The sequence below is a fragment of the Lissotriton helveticus genome, chromosome 8 (assembly GCF_964261635.1).
Source record: "Lissotriton helveticus chromosome 8, aLisHel1.1, whole genome shotgun sequence".
NCBI classification, from domain to species: Eukaryota; Metazoa; Chordata; class Amphibia; order Caudata; family Salamandridae; genus Lissotriton; species Lissotriton helveticus.
The window spans coordinates 1244168196-1244192586 of record NC_136069.1 but is presented as its reverse complement, the minus strand read 5'-3'; the positions used below and the strand labels follow the sequence as shown (position 1 = coordinate 1244192586).

The window sequence follows — 24391 nt, the reverse complement described above, 5'->3', positions numbered from 1 at the left end:
ACAATAAAGGGAGCACGCAAACCACCTACAATAAAAATAATAGAGGTGGATACAGTGGCAACAGCACCAAAGGCAGAGGACGAGGAAATAACAACACCAGATCCTCCGCCAATACTAAACAGTGACACCTGGTCACTGCTCCCGGACCATGTAACACCGGTCGGGGGGGCGACTACAACAGTTCCTGCCAGTCTGGGAGAGCATTACCACAGACAGGTGGGTGAGACAACTTATTCAGTACGGCTATTGTCTGGAGCTAACCTCCACTCCACCCAACCTACCCCCAAGACACCGTCCTATGTCAGCAGAGCACATAGACTTATTGCAGCAAGAAGTTATCAGCATGCCGCAAAAAGGGGCCATAGAACTCGTCCCTATACAGGAACAAGGTACAGGGGTGTACTCGCTGTACTTCCTAATCCCCAAAAAGGACGGGTCTCTCAGGCCAATACTGGACCGAAGACCCCTGAACCAGTACATCTTGTCAGAACATTTTCACATGCTCACTTTACAGCAGGTTCTACCATTGCTCAGTCAGGGAGATTTCCTCGCAACACTAGACCTCAAAGACTCGTACTTCCACATACCAATACATCCTGTACACAGGAAGTATCTCAGGTTTACCATACAAAACCAGCATTACCAGTACAAGGTCCTACCTTTCGGGGTAACAACAGCCCCCAGGGTGTTTACCAAGTGCCTAGCTACAGTAGCAGCGCACCTGAGACGAAACCATGTCCACGTCTACCCATATCTGGACGACTGGCTCATCCAGGCAAAGTCGGCCCAGCAATGTGCCAGCCACATGTCGCATACTATTCACCTCCTGCACAGCCTAGGATTCTCATTAAACTACGCAAAGTCTCATCTCCGGCCCGCTCACGTACAACAGTACCTAGGGACGACAATAAACACTCTGGTGGCAAAAGCACAGCCAAACTCAGCAAGAATCAGCGGTATTCAGTTGCTAATTCAGAAATTCAGATCCCAACACTCGCGCCCAGCACGGGTGTTTATGCAGTTGATAGGCATGATGGCCCCCCTGCATCTTCATAGTCCCTCACGCGAGGCTACACATGCGCCCGCTTCAGGAGTGCTTAGCACTTCAGTGGAACCAGGCTCGAGGACAATTAAAAGACCTAGTATTGGTGACCCGTCGTGCATACCACTCTCTGCATTGGTGGAACCCTCAAAACCTTTGCAGGGGACGACCGTTCCAAGAGCCTGTACCACAAATAGTGCTGACAACGGACGCATCTCTCCTGGGCTGGGGAGCGCATGTCCTCCATTACACGGTGCAGGGTCTATGGACGACACAACAAAGGAAGATGCACATCAACCTGCTGGAACTGATGGCAATCTTCATGGCATTAAAGGCGTTCAAGGTACATCTGTGCAACAAAGTTGGGTTGATCCGGACGGACAACATGACTTCCATGTACTACATACAGAAGCAGGGAGGGACACACTCTCTACAGTTATCACATCTAGCGCAAAGCATGTGGAAGTGGGCCATTCAGAGGAACATCTTCCTCATGGCGGAACACCTCCCAAGCAGGGACAACCAGATGACGGATCTGCTCAGCAGACACAGCCACCAGATGCACGAGTGGTAGATACATCCCTCAGTGCTGCACCCATACTTCCAGCAGTGGGGTCAGCCGGAGATAGACCTGGTCGCCACAAGGGAAAACGCAAAATGCAAAAGTTTCGCCGCCAGGTTTCCACATCCGCAGTCTCAGGGCAATGCGATATGGATGAACTGGTCAGGCAGGTTTGCGCACGCTTTTCCCCCAGCCCCGCTCATACCACTAGTGGCACGCAAACTGCGACAACACTCCATGACACTCATCCTGGTTGCTCCAACGTGGACGCGGCAACCGTGGTACACCACGTTCCTGGAACTTTCCGTGGTGCCTCATCAAAGGCTGCGATTAACACCCAGTCTTTTAACGCAGAGCCATGGAGACATTCAGCACCCAGATCCCCAACAGTTAAACCTTGCGATCTGGCTCCTGAAGTCAGAGTTGGGTTACCTGAACTTGCCTCCTGACTGTATGAACATTATCAAGGAGGCAAGAAGACCTACAACCAGAGCTTGCTATGCGGCGAAGTGGAAGCGGTTTGTCATCTATTGTACCAATAATGACATAAATCCGCTAGATGCATCTAGTCAAAACATCATATGTTACCTGTTACATTTACATAGATGCAATCTAGCCTATAGCTGCATACATATACACTTAGCTGCGGTGGCAGCTTACCTTCAGAACAGGCAACACCTTTCACTCTTCAGAGTGCCTGCTATTAAAGCTTTTATGGAGGGACTCAAACGAGTGATTCCTCCAAGATACCCACCTTCACCTGTCTGGAACTTGAACGTGTTTCTAACCAGACTAATGGGACCTCCTTTTGAACCTCTACACTTGTGCGAAATACAGTTCCTAACGTGGAAAGTGGCTTTCCTAGTGGCTATTACCTCACTTAGAAGGGTTAGTGAGCTACAAGCCCTAACTATTCAGGAACCTTTCATACAAATTCATGCAAATAGAGTAGTACTGCGTACCAACCCCAAATTTATGCCAAAGGTGGTATCCCAGTTTCACATCAATCAGACTATTGAACTGCCAGTGTGCTTCCCAAATCCAGATTCAGTGGCAGAAAGAGCTCTACAATCCACTAGACGTCAAAAGAGCTCTCCTGTACTATATAGACAGGACAAAACCTTTCAGAAAAACTAAACAACTGTTTGTTGCCTTTTCTCCACAGCATAAAGGCAACCCCATTTCCAAATCCGGTATAGCCAGATGGATTGTTAAGTGCATACAAATTTGTTATCAAAAAGCTAAACGCACATTTACAGTTCCCCCAAGAGCGCATTCCACACGCAAGTTAGGGGCATCCATGGCTTTCCTGGGTAACATTCCTCTAGAAGACATATGTAGAGCAGCCACATGGACTACCATACATACATTTACCAAACACTACTGCATAGATGTACATGCCAAACAACAAGCAGGTGTAGGACAGGCTGTACTCAGGACTCTTTTTCAGGCTGCTGCAGCTGGCTCGGGCAACCACCGCTAGGGGGGAGACTGCTATACATTCTATGCACAGATATGAATTCAGCAGCCCACATGCCTCGAACGGAATATGCTACTTACCAGTATGCATCTGTTCTTGGCATGTAGGGCTGCTGACATTCATATCGCCCTCCCTCCTCCCCAGTGCCTGTCGCAGCTGGAGCACTCAAAATTATTCTTAGCATGGACATCACTTACTGTATCATACTCCATCCCTGCCACAATGGCGAAAAACAATCTGAGGATGAAGAGGATGCCCATGCGCACTGTAGTCGTGATACTTCGAAGACTCTTCCAGGACAACAATGTGCAATCATCCGGACCCAACACTAGGCGGCGATCTATGCACAGATATGAATGTCAGCAGCCCTACATGCCAAGAACAGATGTATACTGGTAAGTAGCATATTCCTTCTCTTTGGATGCAAAAGAAAAACCAGCATTGGCAAAGCCAATATGTCTGCCCTTGGCATGCTTGCACTTTTTAAATATATATTTTTTTGACTTTGCAATAGGTATTAAAAGTGTAGAACTAATAGAAATGTGATGCGCATATGTCTGCAAAAATGAAAAAAGGAAAAATTACCCATCCCAAAAATAAACCCAAAAGCATGAAACACGAGCATAAATAAGAGCATTGACTGGCCTACCAGCAGTGACACTGAAGTGGATTGCCTTTTAGGCAGAAGACAAAAAAATGACTTAGTGGACTGACCCATTGTCCCATGCTGTATACTGTGGTAGACGCATGCAAAATGGGAAAGACACCTGAACAGACCAGTGGATGAAGATGTCTGACCAGAAGCCTGTATGTGTGTGTATGTGTAGGTCAGGTAAAAAGGACGTTGAACATTATGGCAAATGTGAATTAAATCGAGAGAGTGTCCAGCTAATTCAAGGGTATTACCATAGCACACTCTTGTTGAAACAAACAAGTTTTAATTCCTTGTGTAACACAGTCAAAGCAAGTTGCAAGAAGAACAGATGGGAGTTCCAGAATGTAGGAGCTACAATTGAGGAGGCTTGATCAGAGGCCTGTTATAACATTTCAAGTTCTTGCTGCAGCTTGTACGATAACATCCTGCAATGCACACTTTAGCAGTGAGATATGCAGACTTAACACACAGCTCTAGATTCCATACTTTCTTTTTCTCCTATGAACCACTGGTTTGTAGCCATCCCAAAAACTATCCAATCAGTGCCTATTTTATGAAGATGGAAGTTTAGGGTGGTGGACGTAAGAGGCATGTAAAGGAATAAAGTCAGGCAGTGTTTTGAATGCATTTAGATGGTAAGACCACTAACGCTGTTGTCTCTAGTCTAGACATAAAAATGGGGCAAATTTCAGTTTCACTTTTCAGGTGAAATGTTCACTCACCTCTATTAATTGCAAGTCCCTAGTTATTTTAACCAACAGGATCTGCAACTTGTGCCTTAGATTTTCATGTAGTACTTTTGGTTTTCAGGGGACAATTTGCTTGAATATCTCTTGATGATTATTTCTTTCAGGGATTAGAAGATGGTTTATTGCACAGGCCTTAACATGGTGTGCATGGTTACAGATTCTGGTCAAAGTAGTTGTGTTTGTAGTTGTGGTATCGACTCTAGCACTATTCATTTTCTAAGTGACCTTGGCAGAATATCCAAATGGAATGTGACCCTATAAATAGGTTGCACAATTCCCTTGTTGTAGGCTTCCGATGACTGGCAGAGTTCATATGTTTGCGTTGTGTCTGAAGCAATGTCTTTATTGGGACAAGATTATTTCTTTTCAATCTCAGCTGTGTGAGCTTTTGAAGAGCTACAACCCACAAGTGTTAATGTTAGTCATGACCACCGTCGCAAACAACTATCTTCCAGAACTGCATGGTGTTGGAAAGAGGAGTAGCCTCCTGATAGCTGTGCTCGGGCTCAAGAGATTCTTCACGCCTTCCATTTTGAGTAAGTTGTGTTGCAAGTTTGTAAATCATAGCACTTTGTAAAGATTTGGGGTTGGTCTGATGTTGCCAACTTTGTTGCTGATGTAACACTAGCTCAAGGTATTCTCATGAAGGGACTGATATAAAGTTCAGCGTAGAATAATTTCTGACTGACTTACAGGTTTATAACATCTAGCTCTATTGTTTCTCTTTTTTGTTCTTAACTGTATGCTGTGTGTTAAGGTGACAAAAGATATGCTGGGTCAAAAGTTTGGTTATTAGTTATCATACAGGTATGAAATTGAATTTCCTTAAAATAACACATTGTGTCCTTGACCTACTCATTTTCCATAGGTCTCCACATTCCGTTGCACTTCAGAATGTTTTAAAGAATTACTCTTACATGGAAACATCATGCTTTCTTCAATTCTTTGACTGCAGATACAAGCTCTCAGTAATAAGTTAGGTGAAAATGTTTTTTTTCTTTTTCGGTAGGGACCACCATTTATGCACCAGTGATCCTCAATATAATCCTGATGACAGGACCTTTGTCACTGAAACACAAGTAATCAGGGAATCGCTGTGGTAAGTAGTGATTGTTCAAGCAACTAGCCGAAGTATGTTATACATTGAGTTTCAGGGGACATCTAAATTGCTTCTAGAATTGTCTTTTTTTTTTGTGCCTAGTATGAAGTCTTTTAAAAAAAAAAAAAAAAAATGTCTCTGGTCTTGCGATGCGTCCTTTCTTCCTGTTTCCAAAATATTTAACATTCCAAAATTTAATTCGGGGGGCAACTTCTGACATGCAAATTTAACATTTGCTTTGACTTGTCAGGTATCTGATTTCATAGTGGTTGTTCTTGTGTCCCAGTCACTTCAGGAAAAGTAAATTGTACTTCTGGATCGCAGTATCGAAATTGATTTTTTAAAAACATTTTTTATTTCTTTATTAGTTTATTCCTCCAAAGCTGCAGACCATGTACAGAAACAATGATACATCTCAACCAACTCAGCCGGTAACATTTCAAGAATTATCCATGCAGGCAATTAGTGCTAAATTCGCGTCTGCGAAGTTTCCCAATCTATATTGTTCGTGTCGTTTTCGTGTGTTCCAACATAACTCAACTGTAATGTAACTCCCCCCCCTCCTAACACCCTCCTGAGCGCCCCCCCCCTATCCCCCCTTCCGGGTCGGTATAACTAGAGGTCCGTGCATCTTAGTATTCATGTTGGGTCTCCTTGTGACTTACCACTTTGGCCTGGGGCTGTCCCCTCTGTGGAAGGCGTCTCCTCAGTGCCCTTATGTGTGGGTTGCAGGGCCTGTCCAGCTATTTCTTGGATCATCCCTCCCCATGCCAGAAGTATCTCAGGCAATTTGCTATCCCTCCTTGTGTTATGCATGTTCCCCTCCTCCGCCAGAGCCCACTCCCTCACATCTGTCCTCCAGTCGGCTAGTAGCGGTCCATGCTGGGTTAACCAATGAATCGCAATACGTCGCCTGGCTATAACAAGTCCCAGAACCAGAAACCGCCTACTTGTCTTACATTTAGGATCTCGAGGAATCAGGCCCAAGAGACATGCACGCGGGTCCATGGCAATTGTTCACCCTGTTATCCTGGTCAGGTCCTCTAGGACCGCCATCCAGTACGTCTGGATCGTTGGGCATGTCCACACCATATGTGGAAAGGCCGCCTGATCATGGAGGCACCTGGGGCAGTGGGGATCCCTGGAACTATCGATGGCCTGAAGCCGCTTGGGTGAGAGGTAGGTCATGTGTACCATGTTATACTGGATTTGTTTGAAGCGATTGCATACCTTCCGCACACTCTCGTGGATTTTTTCCCAGTCCCGGGATGTGATCTCCTGCGGACACATCCGCTACCATTTCTCCTCTATTTTTAAGGGTCCAATCTTTTTGTCTTCTCTCAGCGCCCTATAAAGGTGAGTAACAAACCTCCGCCCCCCAGCCATGGTTATAGTGACCAGGGTATGAGTGTGCCCCAGAGCCTCCGGGAACGAGGGCCATACCTGCTGCGCCTTGGCCACTATTTTGGCATATTGCAGGAACTGTCCTGAACCCAGCTCGGAGGTCGCCTCCGCCTCTGATAGGTAATGAATTTGTTGTCTGGGTAGAGGTCAGACAGCATAAGACAGCCCCCATCTTTCCATTTATCCGATGACATAACCTGGCCAATTTGAGCGAAGGGCGACATAAGCCAGAAATCCATCTCTGGGGCAAACGGCCTTTCCCGGTTCAGTCTTCGTACCACTCGGTTCCATATTGCAGCTAACAGCCACACCAATGGAGGACTGTGTTCCTGTTGCCCCCCCCCCCCCCCCCTCCCGCCCGCCAGAGAAGTCCACCCAACTGTCGGTCCCCATATGTGCCTGCTAGTAAGGACCACTCCCAGGAGGGATCTGTGTTCAATCCGGCTATAGCATGTTGTAGCTGTGACGCAAAGTAATAAGGTTCCAGATCTGGGCTCTCCAAACCCCCCCTTGCCCCATCGACGCTTCATGACCTCTAGTCTATTCCGGCATCCCTTCCCGTTCCATAACAGTAGGACCAGCAGTGCATCCAATTCCCTGAATACCCGATGTGGGAGCTCGAAGAAGGAGCCCTGCATTGTGTAGAGACTTTGGGGGAGGACCACCATCTTTATCAGGGCGATCTTCCCCATCAGGGAGAGTTTAAGTGTGTTCCAAAAGGCAACACTTCTCTGAAGACCCCAGAGTATCCTCCACCTTGTTATGTTGATAAAAGGTGGCCTCATTCCTACAGACCCACACCCCTAGATATCGCAGTGTATCTTCTACCCAAAGAAGTTCCATCTCCGGGAGCTGTCCTCTGTCCCATTCATTCTTCGGGCCGATCGCGCACAGCTATGATTTCGCTTTGTTGATGTAAAGACCCGAGGCGTCTGCAAATTGCTTCAGTATAGCCATCAAAGATGGCAAGGAATGGGTTGGTCGATTCAAGTATATCAACGCATCGTCTGAGTACAGCGATACGATATGCTCAGTATCTCCCACCCATATGCCCTGTCCCTGGAGCACCCCGCAAATATGTCAAGCTAATGGCTCCACCGGCAGGGCAAACAGCAAGGGGGAGAGCGGGCATCCCTGCCGTGTCCCCCTCGCTATGGGTATAGTGTCCGCCACGTACCGCCCCATGCGAAACCTCGCCACCGGTCGGGCATAGAGCAGTTTCACCCAATTTACAAATTCTTCCCCCAGTCCCATTTTTAGAAGTATCTGCCATAGATAGTCCCATCGGATCGAGTCGAATGCTTGTTCGAAATCGTGGAACACTAAGGTGCTCTGTTGGGCCCGTCCCTCCAATGATTGCATAACGTGTGTGAGGCGGCGGATATTCCGTAACGTATTCCTGCCTGGTATAAAACCAGACTGGTCCTCGTGTACCAGTCGCCGAAGATATGGGAGGAGCCTACTTGCCAATACGTGGCTGATGATTTTAAGGTCCACGTTCAGCATTGAGATTGGTCGATAGGAACTGGGGAGCAGATGATCCTTCCCTGGCTTGGGAATCATTACTATCAGTGCTTCCCGCATGGAGTCTGGGAGCACACCGCTTTCGCTGGCCTCCGCCGTGATTTCTAGGAGTTTAGCGATCAGAACTCCCCCATATTCTTTGTAAATTTCCGCTGCTATGCCATCCATCCCGGGGGACTTAGCAGTCTTCAGATGGGCTATTGCCGCCCGTATCTCCTCTCCGCTAAAAGGGGCCCCTAAGGCCCTCTGACTCGCAGGGTCTATGCAAGGCAGGTCCACCTCAGCTAAATAAGCCTCCACAACCTGAGGTGCCATGGGGGACGGGGCACAGAGTAAATTCTATGTAGATGGGTCAGGAATGCTTTATTGATCTCATGTTGTGTATATACTACCTGGCCGTGCACTTTTTTGAGTGTCAGAATCTGGTGCGGCTGAGTCTCTGTCCGAATCAGATGCGCTAGTAGCTGTCCCGCCTTCTCCCCCTCTGTGTACCAATGGCGCCTGCTCGCATTTCTGTTAAATTTACCTAGCGAGTCCCAGATGTCCCCTCTCTTCCGCAGCAGTTCCGCCCATTTAGTCGGCCCCTCCCTGTTCGTGGGAAGCTCCTTCTCTAGTGTTGCCAAGCGCTCCTCATGCTGGCGTAGGTCTCGCTCGAGCACTTTCTCAACCCCCACCTCCGTGGACATACATACATATCACCACCTTCATCGCGTCCCATTCGATTGCCCTGGTGCTGGCCGTGCCCCAGTTCACCTCAAAATAGGCCTCCAACCCATTTGTTATGGCGTCTTTGTAAGTTGGGTCCCCAAAAACTTCGGTGTGAAGCTTCCACAGCGGTACCTTAGACCTTGGGTGACCTAGAGAGTATGTTAGTAATAACAGGGAGTGATCAGACGAATAGCAGGCCAGATATTGCATTTCCGCTATTTGATGCGCCGCCGTCTGTTGGATAAAGATATAGTCTAGTCTACTATAGGTGCTGGCAGCAGGTGTGTGGCACGAGTACACTCGACGATCAGGGTTACGGTGTCGCCAGATATCCAGTAAGCCATAGTTTTGAAGCATCTGGCCCACAGCCTCTCTCATTCTAGGTTTGACATCCAGTTTTGGGGGATGTCTATCTAGCTCTCCATCTAGGGCACAGTTGAAATCCCCTGCAACAATCAATTCCGTGTCTGGATCCAGATCTAGTTGCCCCAAGACTTGGCTCACGAACCCACCATCATCACTGTTCGGGCATACATATTCACCAAACATATACAGCTCCCATCCAGCGTCCCCTGCACCGCCACAAACCTCCCCTCAGGATCACTTCTAGTGTGTGCTACCTTAAAGGGGACTCCTGGTGCCACCCAAAAAGGCGCTCCCCTAGCAAATCCCAAGTAGGATGTAGCGAAAATTTGGCCCCTCCATCTGCGTTGGACATGTTTAAGACTTATACTTATCTTATACCGCCTAAGGTATTGTGCCACCCGGATCCGTTTGACCATATTTTTGAGCCCCCGGACATTCCACGTTATGAGTTTATACACCTGGCAAGAGTCAGCGTCTGTGGGCGCAGCGGCACTCGACTGTCTTGCGGGGGACCCCAGTATCAAAATTGATACTCATAAACACGAAACTAATTCCCTGCTGCGTGCGTGGATCCCGTAACACCTTTTTATGTCATTTTTTTTCCATGAAAACAGCATCATAGAGTGTACTAATCCAGGAGCTCATGTTCAGATCTGTGAAGTGGAAGCTTAATCTAACGGAGGCTTAATCTTTCCCTGAAAGTTTCAAATAATTCTTAAACTTAAAGTCCTAGAACCGCATTGCAGCATCAAAATGCAAACCAGTTCCAGCAGAGTGCATGAATGTAAAAATGCAGACTGATATACTTCCACTGACAACAGAGATAAACAAAAGAAGTCTGTCCCCTTAGAACCTAGGAGGCACCCCTTTCCAGAGTGCATTGTAGAAGCTGTTGCCACCCAGAGCCAGCTCATTTATCCTGCTCATGAGTGAAGGATCTCAGAACACCTGTAGATTTAACTTAATAACTTACTTTTTTAAGTAAAAAAATATATTTTTCCCTTATTCACTCAGACACTGATCATCTGCTGTTGAGTGTAATATTTTTTCGTAGTGCCTAACGTACTTTTTTAGTCAGAGTGAGATCCCTTTTCTCTATCTCCATCTCTTGATCTTTTTCTGTAGATGAATATCTATTCCTATGTAATTTTGCAGGCTTTTCTATTATTGTTGTAGCACTTAACCTCTCTACTCTAGTTTATGCTTTTGTTTTTTTTATGGTGAGGGGGTTTGTTTTTAGAAGGTGTATGCTGTATGTGATAATTCCCTGGCTAGATACTCTAAATATTTCAAGATCATGACTGTTTCTTGAGATCAACTTGCTTTGAGAGGTTGATATAGCTCAAGAAGGAGGAGAAACCTTAATGAGAGAACTGCCTGACAGTATGGGATAGACAGTTCACATGAGTAGCAGGGTCAGTAATGAAAAGGATATGGTAAGTCTCTGTCTAGAGTGCAGTGGTGGGTGAAAAACGATAGACTGAAATGCGACCATGAGCGATCGTCAGTTGCTAAGATTAATTCAAGGATTCTGTCATCACCTTGGTATATTTTTCCAGCTGCTGTTTTAAGTGCGACCGGTATGCTCGGACGTGGGTCCTCTGCTCACTGTGCCATAGGACTTAATCTGCACCTAACTGACAAGCCCAAATAGGCCAAAACCGGAATGTGTTTACCTATGTTCTGGTGGATGTCTCACCTGACAATTTAGGATGGGCTTTTCCGGTGAGAAGCAGATTCAGTACCAATAAGAATAGAGCTGATCTTCTTCTAGTGACATGGTGGGTAAAAATGATGGACTGGAATACGGCCCGAGCGATCTCCAGTGGCCCAGATTAATAAGCATTCCATCCTTTATTTTATTTTATTTTAAATAGTTTTCTATAGTGCAAACGTGACCCGAATCGGGTATCAGAGCACTTTACATAGCACCAGTTGCATTACATGAGGACACATTTGTTTTTGTTAGGCACAGGGAGATTAAGTGATTTGCCCAGAATCACAGGATGTTCAGCGTCATTGCCGAGACTCTAACCCGGTTCCCCAGATTCAAGGTCGACCATCCTAGCCATTAGGCTAACTCTTCTCCCAAACCTTATATGCCTGTTTTTTCGGCTGAACTGGCTGTGGCACCAAAGGTGCATTTGTGTATCTGGTATGGAAATCCTCCTGAATGCCACAATTGTAGCTACATGTCTTACATTGTGGAGAAACTGTGGAGTGTCAGTGTGGATTGTGTTTACATAGAGGAAGCGACATTGCTGTATTTACTGGAAAGAGAGAACTGAACATTGATGATGACTGATCTAACTCACTAAAGGGCACTAAAGGGCACAATTCATCTATTGTGAAGATCACAAGTACTGAGCACCAGCTTTTCTAGGCGAAACTAATAATTAGTATAATCCAGCCAGAATATAAGAATCCTCATGAGCAACGGGGATTGATGTTACTACTCCTTTATAATAAAGAAAGAACAAGACAGATTTCCCACTATATTCGGGATCATATCGAAATAAATACACTTTGTTTTATCGTGGTTGCTGCTAAGGTTGGCTTGGAGCCATACTTATCAACAACTTAAGAAACAAGACTACAGTAAGCCCTGAAGAAGTCCCAAGAGGGATGAAACATGTTGGCGGCAAAGCAATTGTGTAGTGTTTTTTTAATATCAAAAAAAGGAGAATAATTGAATTTCAATAAAGGATTTGATATAACTACAATCAAAACATATGACTGCTTAATACTTTTTGTTTGGGAAGTCTTTTTTGTTTGTGACCATTTCTTCCATTGACTAACACATAGTGTACTATATCAGCTATACTAATAAGAATATATTCTTCTCGGGTGCAGGGCCAGTCTAGAGCTCATGTACTGAATAATACTGACCATGTTCTAAGTTTGGAATTCACAGCTAAATCCTGAATATATACTTATGAATGCATTTTTCATCATACTACAGCATTGGAAACTTGGTTTAGAATGAATCCAATGATATACAACTCTATTTAAAGGTTTCCTTTCCTTCAGACATCCAATGTTGCAAACATTGTTTGCACAACATCAAGGTTTGTATGTCCAGTACCTACTTGAAGCTCGACCCAAGCAAGTTTGAATTCCTTTTATTTGCCTAGAACAACAAACAAGATACAGTACAAACCTGATTCAATGACATGAACCCCATCTCTCACTGAATGCCAAATCACTGGATTCACCCTGGACACCAATCACTTCCTTAACCCCTTCCGTGCTCATGACGAGCTGAGCTCGTCATGAGTTGCGCCGCTCGCATGCTCATGACGAGCTAAGCTCGTCATGTAACGCGGCTTTTTTTAAAATGCCGCACAGCGCGAAAATAGCCGCCGCACGCATGCTTTTAAGTTACACTGTGCCAAAAAAACAAAAATAGCCTGGTCCAGCTCTCTCGTCTAAAGAAAGGCAATCCATTTCTTCCAAAAAGCGACTTAACATTTTTTGCTCAAGCTCTTGTTCACTTGCATTTGGATTGTGAAAATGCTCTACTCTATGGCCTCTCCGACTCCACACTGACAACCCTTAGGGGCTTCTTAAACGCTGCAGCTCATCTTAGCTACAGCCTGAAGAAGTATGATCACATCACCCCCAGCCTGAGGGAACTGTATTGGTTCTCTTTACAGCCCACACCATCTTCAAAACTAGCAGCATAATTTACAAAGTCATCACCCCCCCCCCCCTCCCCCTCCTCCCTATCTTGCAGACAAGCTCACCATCCCTGGTCATTCTCGGTGCACCTGCAGCCAGGACATCATCAGACTTCAGACTAAGGGCCTGATTACGAGCTAAGGCGTTATTTATCGCCCATGATAAATAACGATATCACTGGATTTATTGTTCAGCAGGTGTGATCAATAAAGCCTATTATGAGTTTGTGGAGAATAACATGCGGATTTTGGTGTTTAACGCCCCAAAATCCGAATGATACAGTAAATACCATATGTTTTCCTCTGTTAAATTTCGGCACATTTGACCTACCAAAATTTTACGAAGGTTGAGTTAATTAACAATAATTATCAGCTGTGTTAAATACCTTAAAACTCCAAATTCCTGATATTACGAGGAACTCGTATTCAGGCCCTGAGAAGTGTAACAAAGAAAAAACAAGAAAACAGGCCTTTCCATTCTATACACCCAGGATCTGGAACAACATCTCAATATCCACCAGGGTCACTCCAACGCTGCTCCAATTTAGGAAAAAGTTGAAGACTCACCTCTTTAAAGAACACTTCATTACAATGTATTAAGCGCCTCCTACTCCGCTTTCTCTCCTATTACTTGCTGACTTTAAGCTTTCCTCTGACCATGTACAGCACTCTGCTGCCTTTTGGTGAGGTTTGCACTGTATAAATGCAATATACATACATACGTGTAATGATATGTAAGGAGGTTCTTTAATGTAATCTTCCAGGTGGCAGTATTCAAGAACAACCTGCAGAAAGGCAGCAAAGCATTAACAAAAGCCTAGGAGATCTGAGAGCTGTTCTTGTTGAACAGCTGGAAATATAATGGATCTGCACGTCAGCAAGGAAGAGGGCCAGAGCAACCAGCCTGAACTTTTGAGTGATATTTAGGCCACTTACGGCCATTTATGAACAAAGGCATTAGTTAACATCACCCCAATGCTATATTTTTCAATAACAAATAGTAATGATAATAAAGCGGAACTTGTAATGCGCACATCTACCCCAAAAGGTCTCCCAACGCATAATAGAGGCAGCTGATGGAGACCGCAGCGGACAGCTAGAAAAATCATGTCTTCAGAATCTTACGGAGAGTAATCAAGGATTGACAGTTCATAAGAGAGGCTGGGAAAGAGTTCCACATTTGTGGGCCTAGGTAAGTGAACGAACATCCCTTCATGCTGGCAAGACGAAACCTGGGCTTGGCGAATAGCAATACTTGTGCATGCTATAAAACCATTCTTCAATAAAATGTTAAAAAAAATATATATATCTTTTTATTAACAAAACACACAAAAACGAAAACATCAGGTGACATACATCGCTTCACATTTGTCTTATATACTTTTCCATCCCACAGGATAATACATACAGAATAACATTTGGGGTTCACGGGGACTCCTGTGCTACCGCTTCGTCCCGAACAACTGGAGGAGCACAAATATCACCACGATACCTATTCCAGGCTCCCCAAACCTTCCCCCACTTCGCAGCACAGCCCCTAGCAACATGAACCAACCTCTCCCTGTACATGCACCAATCCAGGTCCTCCACCCACTTCTCGACCTGGGGTGGTTGACCAGCACCCCACAACTGGGCAATGTTACGCTTGGCAATCATACACGCCAGGGTCGCCCACTGTCTCTCATTCACACTCAGATCTGTGGGTTCCCAGACATTTAAAACACATCTTCGAGGCTCCATTGTCATCTCCGCCCCCAACACCTCTAGCATCTTTCCATGAATTTTACTCCAATAGTCCTGTATCGCTGCACAGTGCCACAATATATGCATGAAGGTTCCAAGCTCCGCGCACCCCCTCCGACACTCCCCACCCTCCGCCCGACCCATGTGCACCAACTGGGGCCCCGTGACGTATGACCAATGTAGGATCTTTAACTGGACTAATCGGAGTCTCATCTGAATAGCCACTACCTTTGGTGAGTAGACTGCCTGCCTCTAGTCCTCATCGTCTAATTCCAAGCCATCAGCGCCCCATTGTGCCCTAATAATTACCAGCGGGTCCTCCATGTTATTGATGAGTTTTTTTTAATATATTAATGATATGGTCTTTTCCGGGAGATGACCGTCTAACACTCGATCCTCCAGAGGGGAGGCTTCTGGGAGTGTAGTGCTCTGGGGACATGAGTAAGCAGAGTGTGCCGGACCTGGAGGTAGCGATAATGCTCACTCTCCCGTAGATGGTACTTTCCCTGAAGGGCACCGAATGTAAGAATTGCGTCCTTGCCCCAGACATCCCTGATCTGCGTAATCCCAATGAGATCCCATTTATCAAATCCCTTTGTTTTACACAGGCTGCCCAGCTCCTCCGAGTTCTATAGTGGGGTGGCCATTGTGAGTTTCCCATCCCATTTAAGATGTCGATTAACTGCGTGCCACACACGCACTGCGTGAGCCGACGGTCCGAAGAGGGGAAATCGGCCGACCCTGGCATATAACGGCCTGGTGAAGTCGACCCCTGGCACCAGCCCACGGTCCATAGCACACCGGGGGTCACCGGGAGACCCATAGATAGCGTGGTTCACCGCCGCTAGCTGGGAGGCCCAACAGTACTGCCACAGATCTGGCAAGCCAATTCCACCATCATACCAGGGAAGGGAGAGTTTAGAGAAGGCAATGCGCGGTTTGCCCTCCCAAAGAAGCTGTCGTTGAAGGGCCTCAATTTTCCTAAAATAGGACGATGGCACCGGGTCCTTTGCGTTCTGAAGCACATGCAGGAATCGGGGGGTGGGCCATCATCTTGAAGAGCACTGCCCTACCCAGGAGAGAGAGTGGTAGTGCTTTCCATCTCACCACGTCCCTCCTGAGCCGGTTCAGCGGGGGGTCTAAGTTGTTTGCATGTTGCAACCGCGGGTCCAGCGTCACTTAAACTCCGAGTTATTGGAATCCCACCGGCTCAATCTGTATCGGGCAGGTACTCTGGAGCACCGGGGAATCTCCCTTAAGGACAAAGAGCACTGACTTCGACCAGTTAATCGCGAAACCGGAGTATCTCCCAAATATAGCAAGCAAGTCAAGAAAGCAGATCTGGGATTCCCTGGGAGTGGTGAGGTATAGCAGGATATTGTCGGCGTAAAGTGAAATTTTATCCTCCCACTCCAGTGTCCAACGCGGCCCTCTGATCAACTGGTCCCACCGGACCCACGCCGCCGACGGCTCAAGTGGCAGGGCAAATAATAGTGGGGACAGGGGACACTCCTGTTTCGTGCCCCTGCCCAGAGAAAAGTCTGCAGACTTCCGATTATTCACCACCACCCTGGCGAGGGGGTTTGCATATAGAAGACTGACCCAGTTAATGAATTCTGGGCCGAAGCCCATCTTCCCCAAAAGTAGGGCCACTCGACCCTGTCAAAGGCCATGGTGGCATCCAGAGACACCAGCCCCGCTGGCTCCCGAATCTTTGGGGCACCTCCCAATATCCCGTGCAGCCTCAGCAGGTTGAGGGCTGTGCTCTGACGCGGCATAACGCCAGACTGGTCAGGGTGAACCAGGGTGGTAATGACTTTGGCCAATCTCGTTGCCAGGAGTTTCGCCAGAATTTTAGGCTCCGCATTAAGCAGCGGGATGGGTCTGTAGGACGAGCAGTGTGACTTAGGCTTCCCTGGTTTATGAATAATGACGATATTAGCTACCCGTTGATCGTAGGGGAGCTTACCCCCTCTTTACTCTCAACAAACATAGCATGGAGAAACGGAGCCAACCTGTTCCCACTCAGTTTGTACAGTTCTACAGAGATACCGTTTGGGCCAGTGGCGTTCCCGGAATGCACTCTCCTAACGGCTTGCGCCACTTCATCGTTTGTGAGAGGGGAATCAAGGTATTTCTGGTCGTCCTATGATAGTATGGGCATACGAATATCGTGCAGCATGGCCACGTTTTCTGCCTCTCTGAATCCTCCAGTGGAGGTATACACTTAACCATAATATTCAGGGAATTCATTAATAAATTGTTTTTTAAACTAAAAAATCATTCACCATTTGCTACTATGAATCCACAAATGGTACTCGCCAAGCGCATCCCTAAGCAAACAGTCTGCTCAAAGGCCCATTTTCTGCTGGCTGAGACAACCTGGAAGTATGCTGTACTCACTCAGCAAAACTTATCACTGATTTTATGATTGCTAAAATCCATCCTCTTCTTAGTGCTTTTGATTACCTGCTTATAATATTCAAACTGTTAAGTTCCATCTGTCCTTTCCCCCACACTGTGCCACCCCTATCCTGTAGGACCCTGTTCTCCTTTTGCACCCTGCTTTCCTTTTGCACCCTGCTTGTGTATGTTGATCACAGGCTGGTAATATCGGTCCACACAGACCATGAGGCTGCAGTCACACTGGCAATGGCAGTGAGGGGAGAAAAGGGAGAGTAGGAGAAAACTCTCTTCAGAGCCTGACCTCTGAAGAGTTTTTTGGTCAGGCTCTGAAGCTACATTGAATGCTTCCTGAGCTTCCAACCAGTTTGCCAGCTGAACCATGATGGGGAGAAGGCACAGTAGTTCTAGTGAGGTTCAGAAAATTCTATACCCCAGCTCAACCCTCACCACCACTGAGATGGGGTAACAAAAAGTCTATATTGTAAAACTCTGAAAAAGTGACACTCTACAAAGCACCAGAATACTTTCCTGTTACAGGCAGGTTTTAATAGAGCAAAAACACAGAGCTGGTATTGACTGCTTTACACTGGATAATCTGCATTGGCGGCACCCAAATGAATTTTTTCCGTCTCATGATGAAATATCTATATTTTATGGAACTGACAATCTGGTGTCTAGGAAAAAATGATTGCCGTACAGAATTATATTTGAAGCTTTGTTTAATCTGTCTGCTCGCTGATCCTGTATGCTCTGTGTAATTGTGCAGTAGTGTTGCCCTCTGTGAATGTAGAATTTGGCTAGCTCCTCAGTACGTGATTATCAGATTTGTAGACTTTTTATTTTTCCACTGTGTCCTTTCCAAGTAGATTTTGAGTCATGACATATGAAATGTGACCCATACATACAGGTCATCAGGTGCTTTTTTTTTGGTCGAGAATTATCCTAAAAGTCCACTGTTTTCCACCACTTTTTCATATTTGTCATGGGAATGGGGAGCGCCAATAACCTCAGAGGAGGATAAGACTTGTGTGGCTCACCACGCAATTACTGAAGTAGTTCATTCCTTTCCCTTCAGAAATTCGTGATATTCATAAATGTTTTTAGGGCTCGCCTGGCGTTGGAGCGCGAAGCGCTCCCGCCAGCGAGTTCTATAGTCACCTTCCTCCCTGTCAAGGGAGTAGCAGCTGTGAACGAGCCCGACACAGAGCTGGGAACGAGCCGACTCAGGTCCGTGAACGCGCGGGAACGTCAACGTGCACGTTCACGCGCGTCACGCTCCTGTCCTCCCGCTTCTCTGCCGAGGCGCGCTCCAGGCCGACTTGCGGTTGCGGTGTGCGTCACAGCGTGTTCCAGCGGCCGGAGGTAGGTAAGTGAGGGACGGGGGGCGGCGGGATTTGTTTGCTTTGTTGCTAGCTTGTTTTAACTGTAATATACTACACTCGCGCCTTTCTGTTCTGTACTCAGAGGCGGGCCGAGTTCAGGAGCTGTCCCGGCGGAGCGACCATCTTGCACAGCGCACGCGATATGTGCAAATCGATTGGTCTGGGGCCAGGACACTTTGGGATGACGAAGGGAATCTGCAAAGATCACAGAAGCGTCTGTGATGCATGGCCGACTAGTAGCTGCACCCCGTTCTCCCCAGGACACAGCTCTGCTACCGCCCGCCTGCTTCGCTGGCTGCATCACGGTTGTCTCCTGCCTACTCCTATGGCACTGCAAGTGCTTGTTTTACCTGCACATGCGTGCATTGTGTTGAAAAATGGATTTAAAAATGCTCGCCAAAAGGCGCAATTTCAGCACAAAAACGTCATTCTTTGTTTCCAGTTGTCAGGGAGCCCTGGCTGCTTCTCTGGGTGGGTATTGATAAAAAGCGGTGCTGGGGGCCAGAAAAGCTGTTTCCAGCACATGGATCCACGCACAAATAACAGCCCTTTCTTCAGGGAACAGTGCGCCAAGGATTTTCAGCTCTCAAAGCTCTCCAGGGTGGAAAGAGGCGTGGTTGGGGTGGGAGCCCCTTAGGGTCGTGGGGACCAAGGGTCTCTTTCAGAAACTCCTGTGCCACAAGATTTGCCTTCACCTGTCTTGGTGAAACAGTCACTCCTGACTCCGCCACTGAAGGTCTGTAATTGCTGCCCCTATTTCCATGGCAACTAAAAAAGAAGGAAAACGAAGCTTAAAGTCTACTCAGTTAAAGGAATGCAAGAGACATCTTGGGCTGCCAAGCCCGTATTTTATCTTGTGCAAGTATTCAGATGCGTCCCAGTAGAGGACCTGACAGGGGCATGATGGGTAAAAAGTATGTGGCTGGCCCCGGGCCTTGGGGACCACTTGTGATCATTGACAGGCTCATTTCCCACCGCACCCCGTGAGATCAGGGTCTCCGCTGCAGCAAATCATCCATTCAGGAAACGACAGTGATATTCTGACGTTGAGTCGATGAGGGCCTAGGAACTTGGAGCTCGTTAAGGCAGCCAAGCGTGGGGACAATGACCTCCCTGCAGACATCCCTCCCCCTGGCCGGCACGAGCCGGTGTACTACCCGACCTGCTGTATGAAGATCGAGCCGCCACCGGGTCAGGCGGAGAGATACTGACCAATGTGGACACACTGAGATTTTGCCATTCGATCAAGTCCCAAATTTCACATCTGTGCAGGTTCCCCCTGGGCAGAGAACATGATTGGTCCATTAATAACCCACCTCCGTTACGCTCTGAAATATGTATAAAGTCTGTTACATTTAAAGGGAAAGATTAAGATGACCTATTTGAACTCCTTTGTCACAGGGTCCTGTGTACACATTTTACAGGTTTAAAATATACATAATAAAGAGCATAGTGTGACATTCGGCCGGTGTTGGCCTTGGTCAAATGCAGTTTGATGCTAGGCCGCCGTGGTTGGATTCTGGAGAAGCAGTGCTTGATGCTTTGCCAGCCCTGTGTAATCTTACACCGTTGTTGTGTTCTCTGGGGCCAATGTTTAGTAACAGTGGGTTAGTAAGAGGCAATAGTGGGCCATTGCCATATTTGTTTTAATGCATCGGTGTGTGACCTGCACTCATTGATGCATGGTTTTGCTCAGAGCTATTTTCTCCCATCACAATCTGACATTAGTCTAGCATTGTAAGATCTCTGGCCAGCAGCTCGTTGATTAATCACCAGTTTGTTACTGAGCCCCAGGAGATATTTGCACAGTCCATTAATTTAAATGTACAGGTAACGGCGGAGCATTATTATGAAATCGCAGAACAAATCTACCAGGTCAAAATCTATGCATTTTTACAAAGAAATGCTTGTTGCTGGTCTAGCACGGTAAGAATTTGGGCTGGACTTTGGATTGTTGCATAACATCATACAGTGACTTTATAGTGATTTTAAAATTATGATATTTTACATTTCTTCCTCTAAGATTTCCTCAATTCCGATTAAAACTAATAGGAAAATAAGAGTATTGCAGTCTACATCTTTAAAGGGTTCCCAGCATGAGGGCGTATAGGCAATGGGTTAATGTGCGACGTCCTACTCTTCCCCACTATTCACAACAACTTCAACTCACACACACACATCGGTGCTTCCTCATTTTTAGGGCTCGCCTGGCGTTGGAGCGCGAAGCGCTCCCGCCAGCGAGTTCTATAGCCGCCTTGATCCCTGTCAAGGGAGTAGCAGCTGTGAACGAGCTCGACACAGAGCTGGGCACGAGCCGACTCAGGTCCGTGAACGCGCGGGAACGTCAACGTGCACGTTCACGCGCGTCACGCTCCTGTCCTCCCGCTTCTCTGCCGAGGCGCGCTCCAGGCCGACTTGCGGTTGCGGTGTGCGTCACAGCGTGTTCCAGCGGCCGGAGGTAGGTAAGTGAGGGACGGGGGCGGCGGGATTTGTTTACTTTGTTGCTAGCTTGTTTTATACTGTAATAAAATGGAAAGCATGTGCGGTATGCTGCGTGTTTGCTGTAGGAAAGCCCTTTCGTTTCTCTCGAGGCCTGGCTTTGATTTGTGCAGTTCATATTTATGGCTTTGCATTCCGTGTTTGTGAGCGCTGCTTTGGTAACTGGGTGGACAAATAAGACTAGATGAAGAAAATAAAATGCTGCAAGCCCTTGAATGGCACAATTCTCCGGTTTCATTTTTTTTACGAAAAAAGGTTCTTTCTTTGGGCAATGTAGACATTTTTCTTTTTGGATCAATTAACTATTTTGAAGTGCTCGTCCTTTTGTTTTTAGGTTTCCTTTACATTGACGGTGGCCTCGTCAGAGTGCTTTGCAAGGAGAGGGGTTCCCCAGGGGAAGCGATGGAAAGGGACATTTAGTTCTGCGACTTCTCCCTAGTCATGCAGGAAGTTGTCTGGTATTCATACCACAGGCCTGCTGGGCCAGGGGAATTTTCGTTGCTTTCTGTGAAATTTCACAGGGTTGCAGGACAGAACTCCAAAGGAAGGGCCTTGTATATTTAACGTTTAATGCTACGCTCACCGAATGGGATAGAGTTTTATTTTTGGAAGCGGCTCCACGCGCCTCTTCGACTGACGGGTTTGCAGTAGTTTTAGGTTTAGAGGGTGGATCTACCGTGCGTGGCTGTATGGAGTGGGTATTACCACTTGAATTACGCCCTTGGTGTGATCGGATGTAGGAGTATTGACAAAATCTCAGAGTAGAACTTGTCTTCTGTTGACACCTTCTTTTCTTTAATAGGCTGTACCCCATATGTTGCTACGGCTGCTTTTCAATGACACATACCAGTGAGATTGGTGATATTAGGATTTTTACTTGAACAAAATCTGTTATGCTGCGTGGTGTAATCTTTTGCGTTTCGCATAATAACTGTAATGCAAAGTGTCAGAACATCTCTGAGGTTACCCCCAACATAAACAACATTGCTTTGGAGTTTAATACGTATGCCTCTTTTGTGCCGTTTATGTGCTTTGAATCTATAGTGAATTGAATAGGGCGCAGGGATAAACTCTAAAAATCTGGACTAGACCATTTTGTTACATTATGCTGTGTAAATCCTTTCGAGTGCAAGTGCCATCCCTCCCTTTCTACCTCAGCTGTAGTTTCTCTGTCCCTAGATTAGGCTTCTCCAGCTAGTAGTTCGGGAGCTATTGGTAGCTTTCCCGTTACCTTTAAGTAGGCTCAGTCTACTAAATAGAAACTATTGTTTGGTTGAATTAATGTATGCTTATCACAATTGAAAAGCATATATTAGAGACAAAGATGTGTGTGTTTTACAAAACTCGTAAGCCGATGTTTGATACAAAATGGTTGTATTTCCAAAATATATTTAAAGTTGGTATTTGAGTAGTAAATCCTGCAGCACCTGGGAGACTTATTACTCCAATTATTTCCTTGGGGCTAGGTGTATTGCAGCTTTGGCTGTTGTGTATTGCCCACACTACAGGCACTCCACTTTGAGAAAAAAACTTTTTTACATGAGTGCTGGAAACCTTGTCTGAAGCTGTGTTGTGATCACTACTGGACATCTTGTATATCGTGGCCACTTGCGTAATCTTGTCTGTTGTGGTCACTTTTACAACACTAGCGCGGGATCCTTTTCTTTGAAGATAAGTAGCTCTTAATAGAGAAAAGGTTAGTGACCCCTGCTCTAGAGTCAATGTGGTAGACCTCTTCTTCACTGTGTGTGCTCCTAAGTAAACCACCACTACAGGAGTGTAATTCCACTAAAGCAAACAGCAGGGTAGTATTGGTGGGTCAGTAGAAAGGCATGGGGTGCCCTGCTGGGTCAGAAGGCAGTCGCTTCTGTGGACACTGCAAATAGGGAGAGAGCTGCCTGTTGTTAATATGCCAGGACGCTAAGTGACATCACCTTCAGTAAAAGCAGTGGTTTTGTTCAAAACCTGGGTCTGTCTCAAATCTTACACTTCTATGTGCAAAGAAAGGCTTCTCTTCTCGTCACATTTAAATATATTGTTATTGGTGCCACTGTCTGACTATATTACATGCCTGTAAAATTTTTACAGATAGACTTAGTGTATTGTGGTTAGGGAGGTTGTAAGTTACATTTATTGTATAATGTAAATACAAGTAAGGACAATTAAAATCCATACCCCATTTATACTTTCATCTGAGAGTAAATCATTTTGATTTCAATCATCTTCTCACAAAATCGAATGATTAAAGTTGTAGTAGATAACGCATTATCTTTTCCTTTTTGCAGCTTAGGAGTTTTTGTATTTAAGTTGCAGCTAGCCTAAGACTTCTTAAAAGAAGTCGTCGCAGAGGTTTAGCTGCTGGCTTTTCAGCTTCCATAAAACGTTGTTAATTCTCCAATAAAAGATCTGGTTTGTGTGGTAAAGCAGCAGTTTATTACTTACCTATTTAAATGTTGGAAGTAAATATTTCCTCTGTAGATTTTGGCTTTAGTGCTTCGTTGTTGTTACATGTGCTGCGTGTTTTTTTGGAGTAATATTGTGTTTTTTTTCCCATTATAAAATATAACCGGTCTTGATCAATCCCTATTAGGGCAACAGTGTTACCAATGGTTGAACATCCAGGATGGAAACCAGTTTGACTGATAAAAGGTTGTTATCAGTCACCCAACTAATTAGGGTTTTCAATATATGCTTGGCAAATAGTTTGCCTTCTGCGTCGAGTGAGTCTGTCATTTGAAAGTTCCCCCCATCCATCCATCCATCCCCCCATCCATCCATCCATCCCCCCATCCATCCATCCCCCCATCCATCCATACCCCATCCAACCATCCATACCCCCATTCCCCCACTCCATCCGTTCCCCCCACTCCATCCATCCCCCATCCATCCAACCCCCCCACTCCATCCATCCCCCCACTCCATCCCCCCACTCCATCCCCCCACTCCATCCCCCCACTCCATCCCCCCACTCCTCCCCCACTCCATCCCCCATCCATCCACCTCCCAGTCCATCCCCCCACTCCATGCCCCCCACTCCATCCATCATCCACCCCCACTCCATCCCTCCCTGCCCCACACTCCATCCCTCCCCG

At 46.3% G+C, this 24391-nt stretch overlaps 1 protein-coding gene across 1 annotated transcript in view; it reads left to right on the top strand.

Moving 5' to 3' along the window:
• Window positions 1–24391, top strand: part of TUBGCP5 (tubulin gamma complex component 5) — a 463823-nt gene that overhangs the window by 146698 nt on the left and 292734 nt on the right. The window contains exon 8 of the mRNA XM_078658229.1: window positions 5498–5587. Within this exon, the coding sequence (XP_078514355.1) occupies window positions 5498–5587 (90 nt within the window). The remainder of the gene's footprint in view (window positions 1–5497; window positions 5588–24391) is intronic.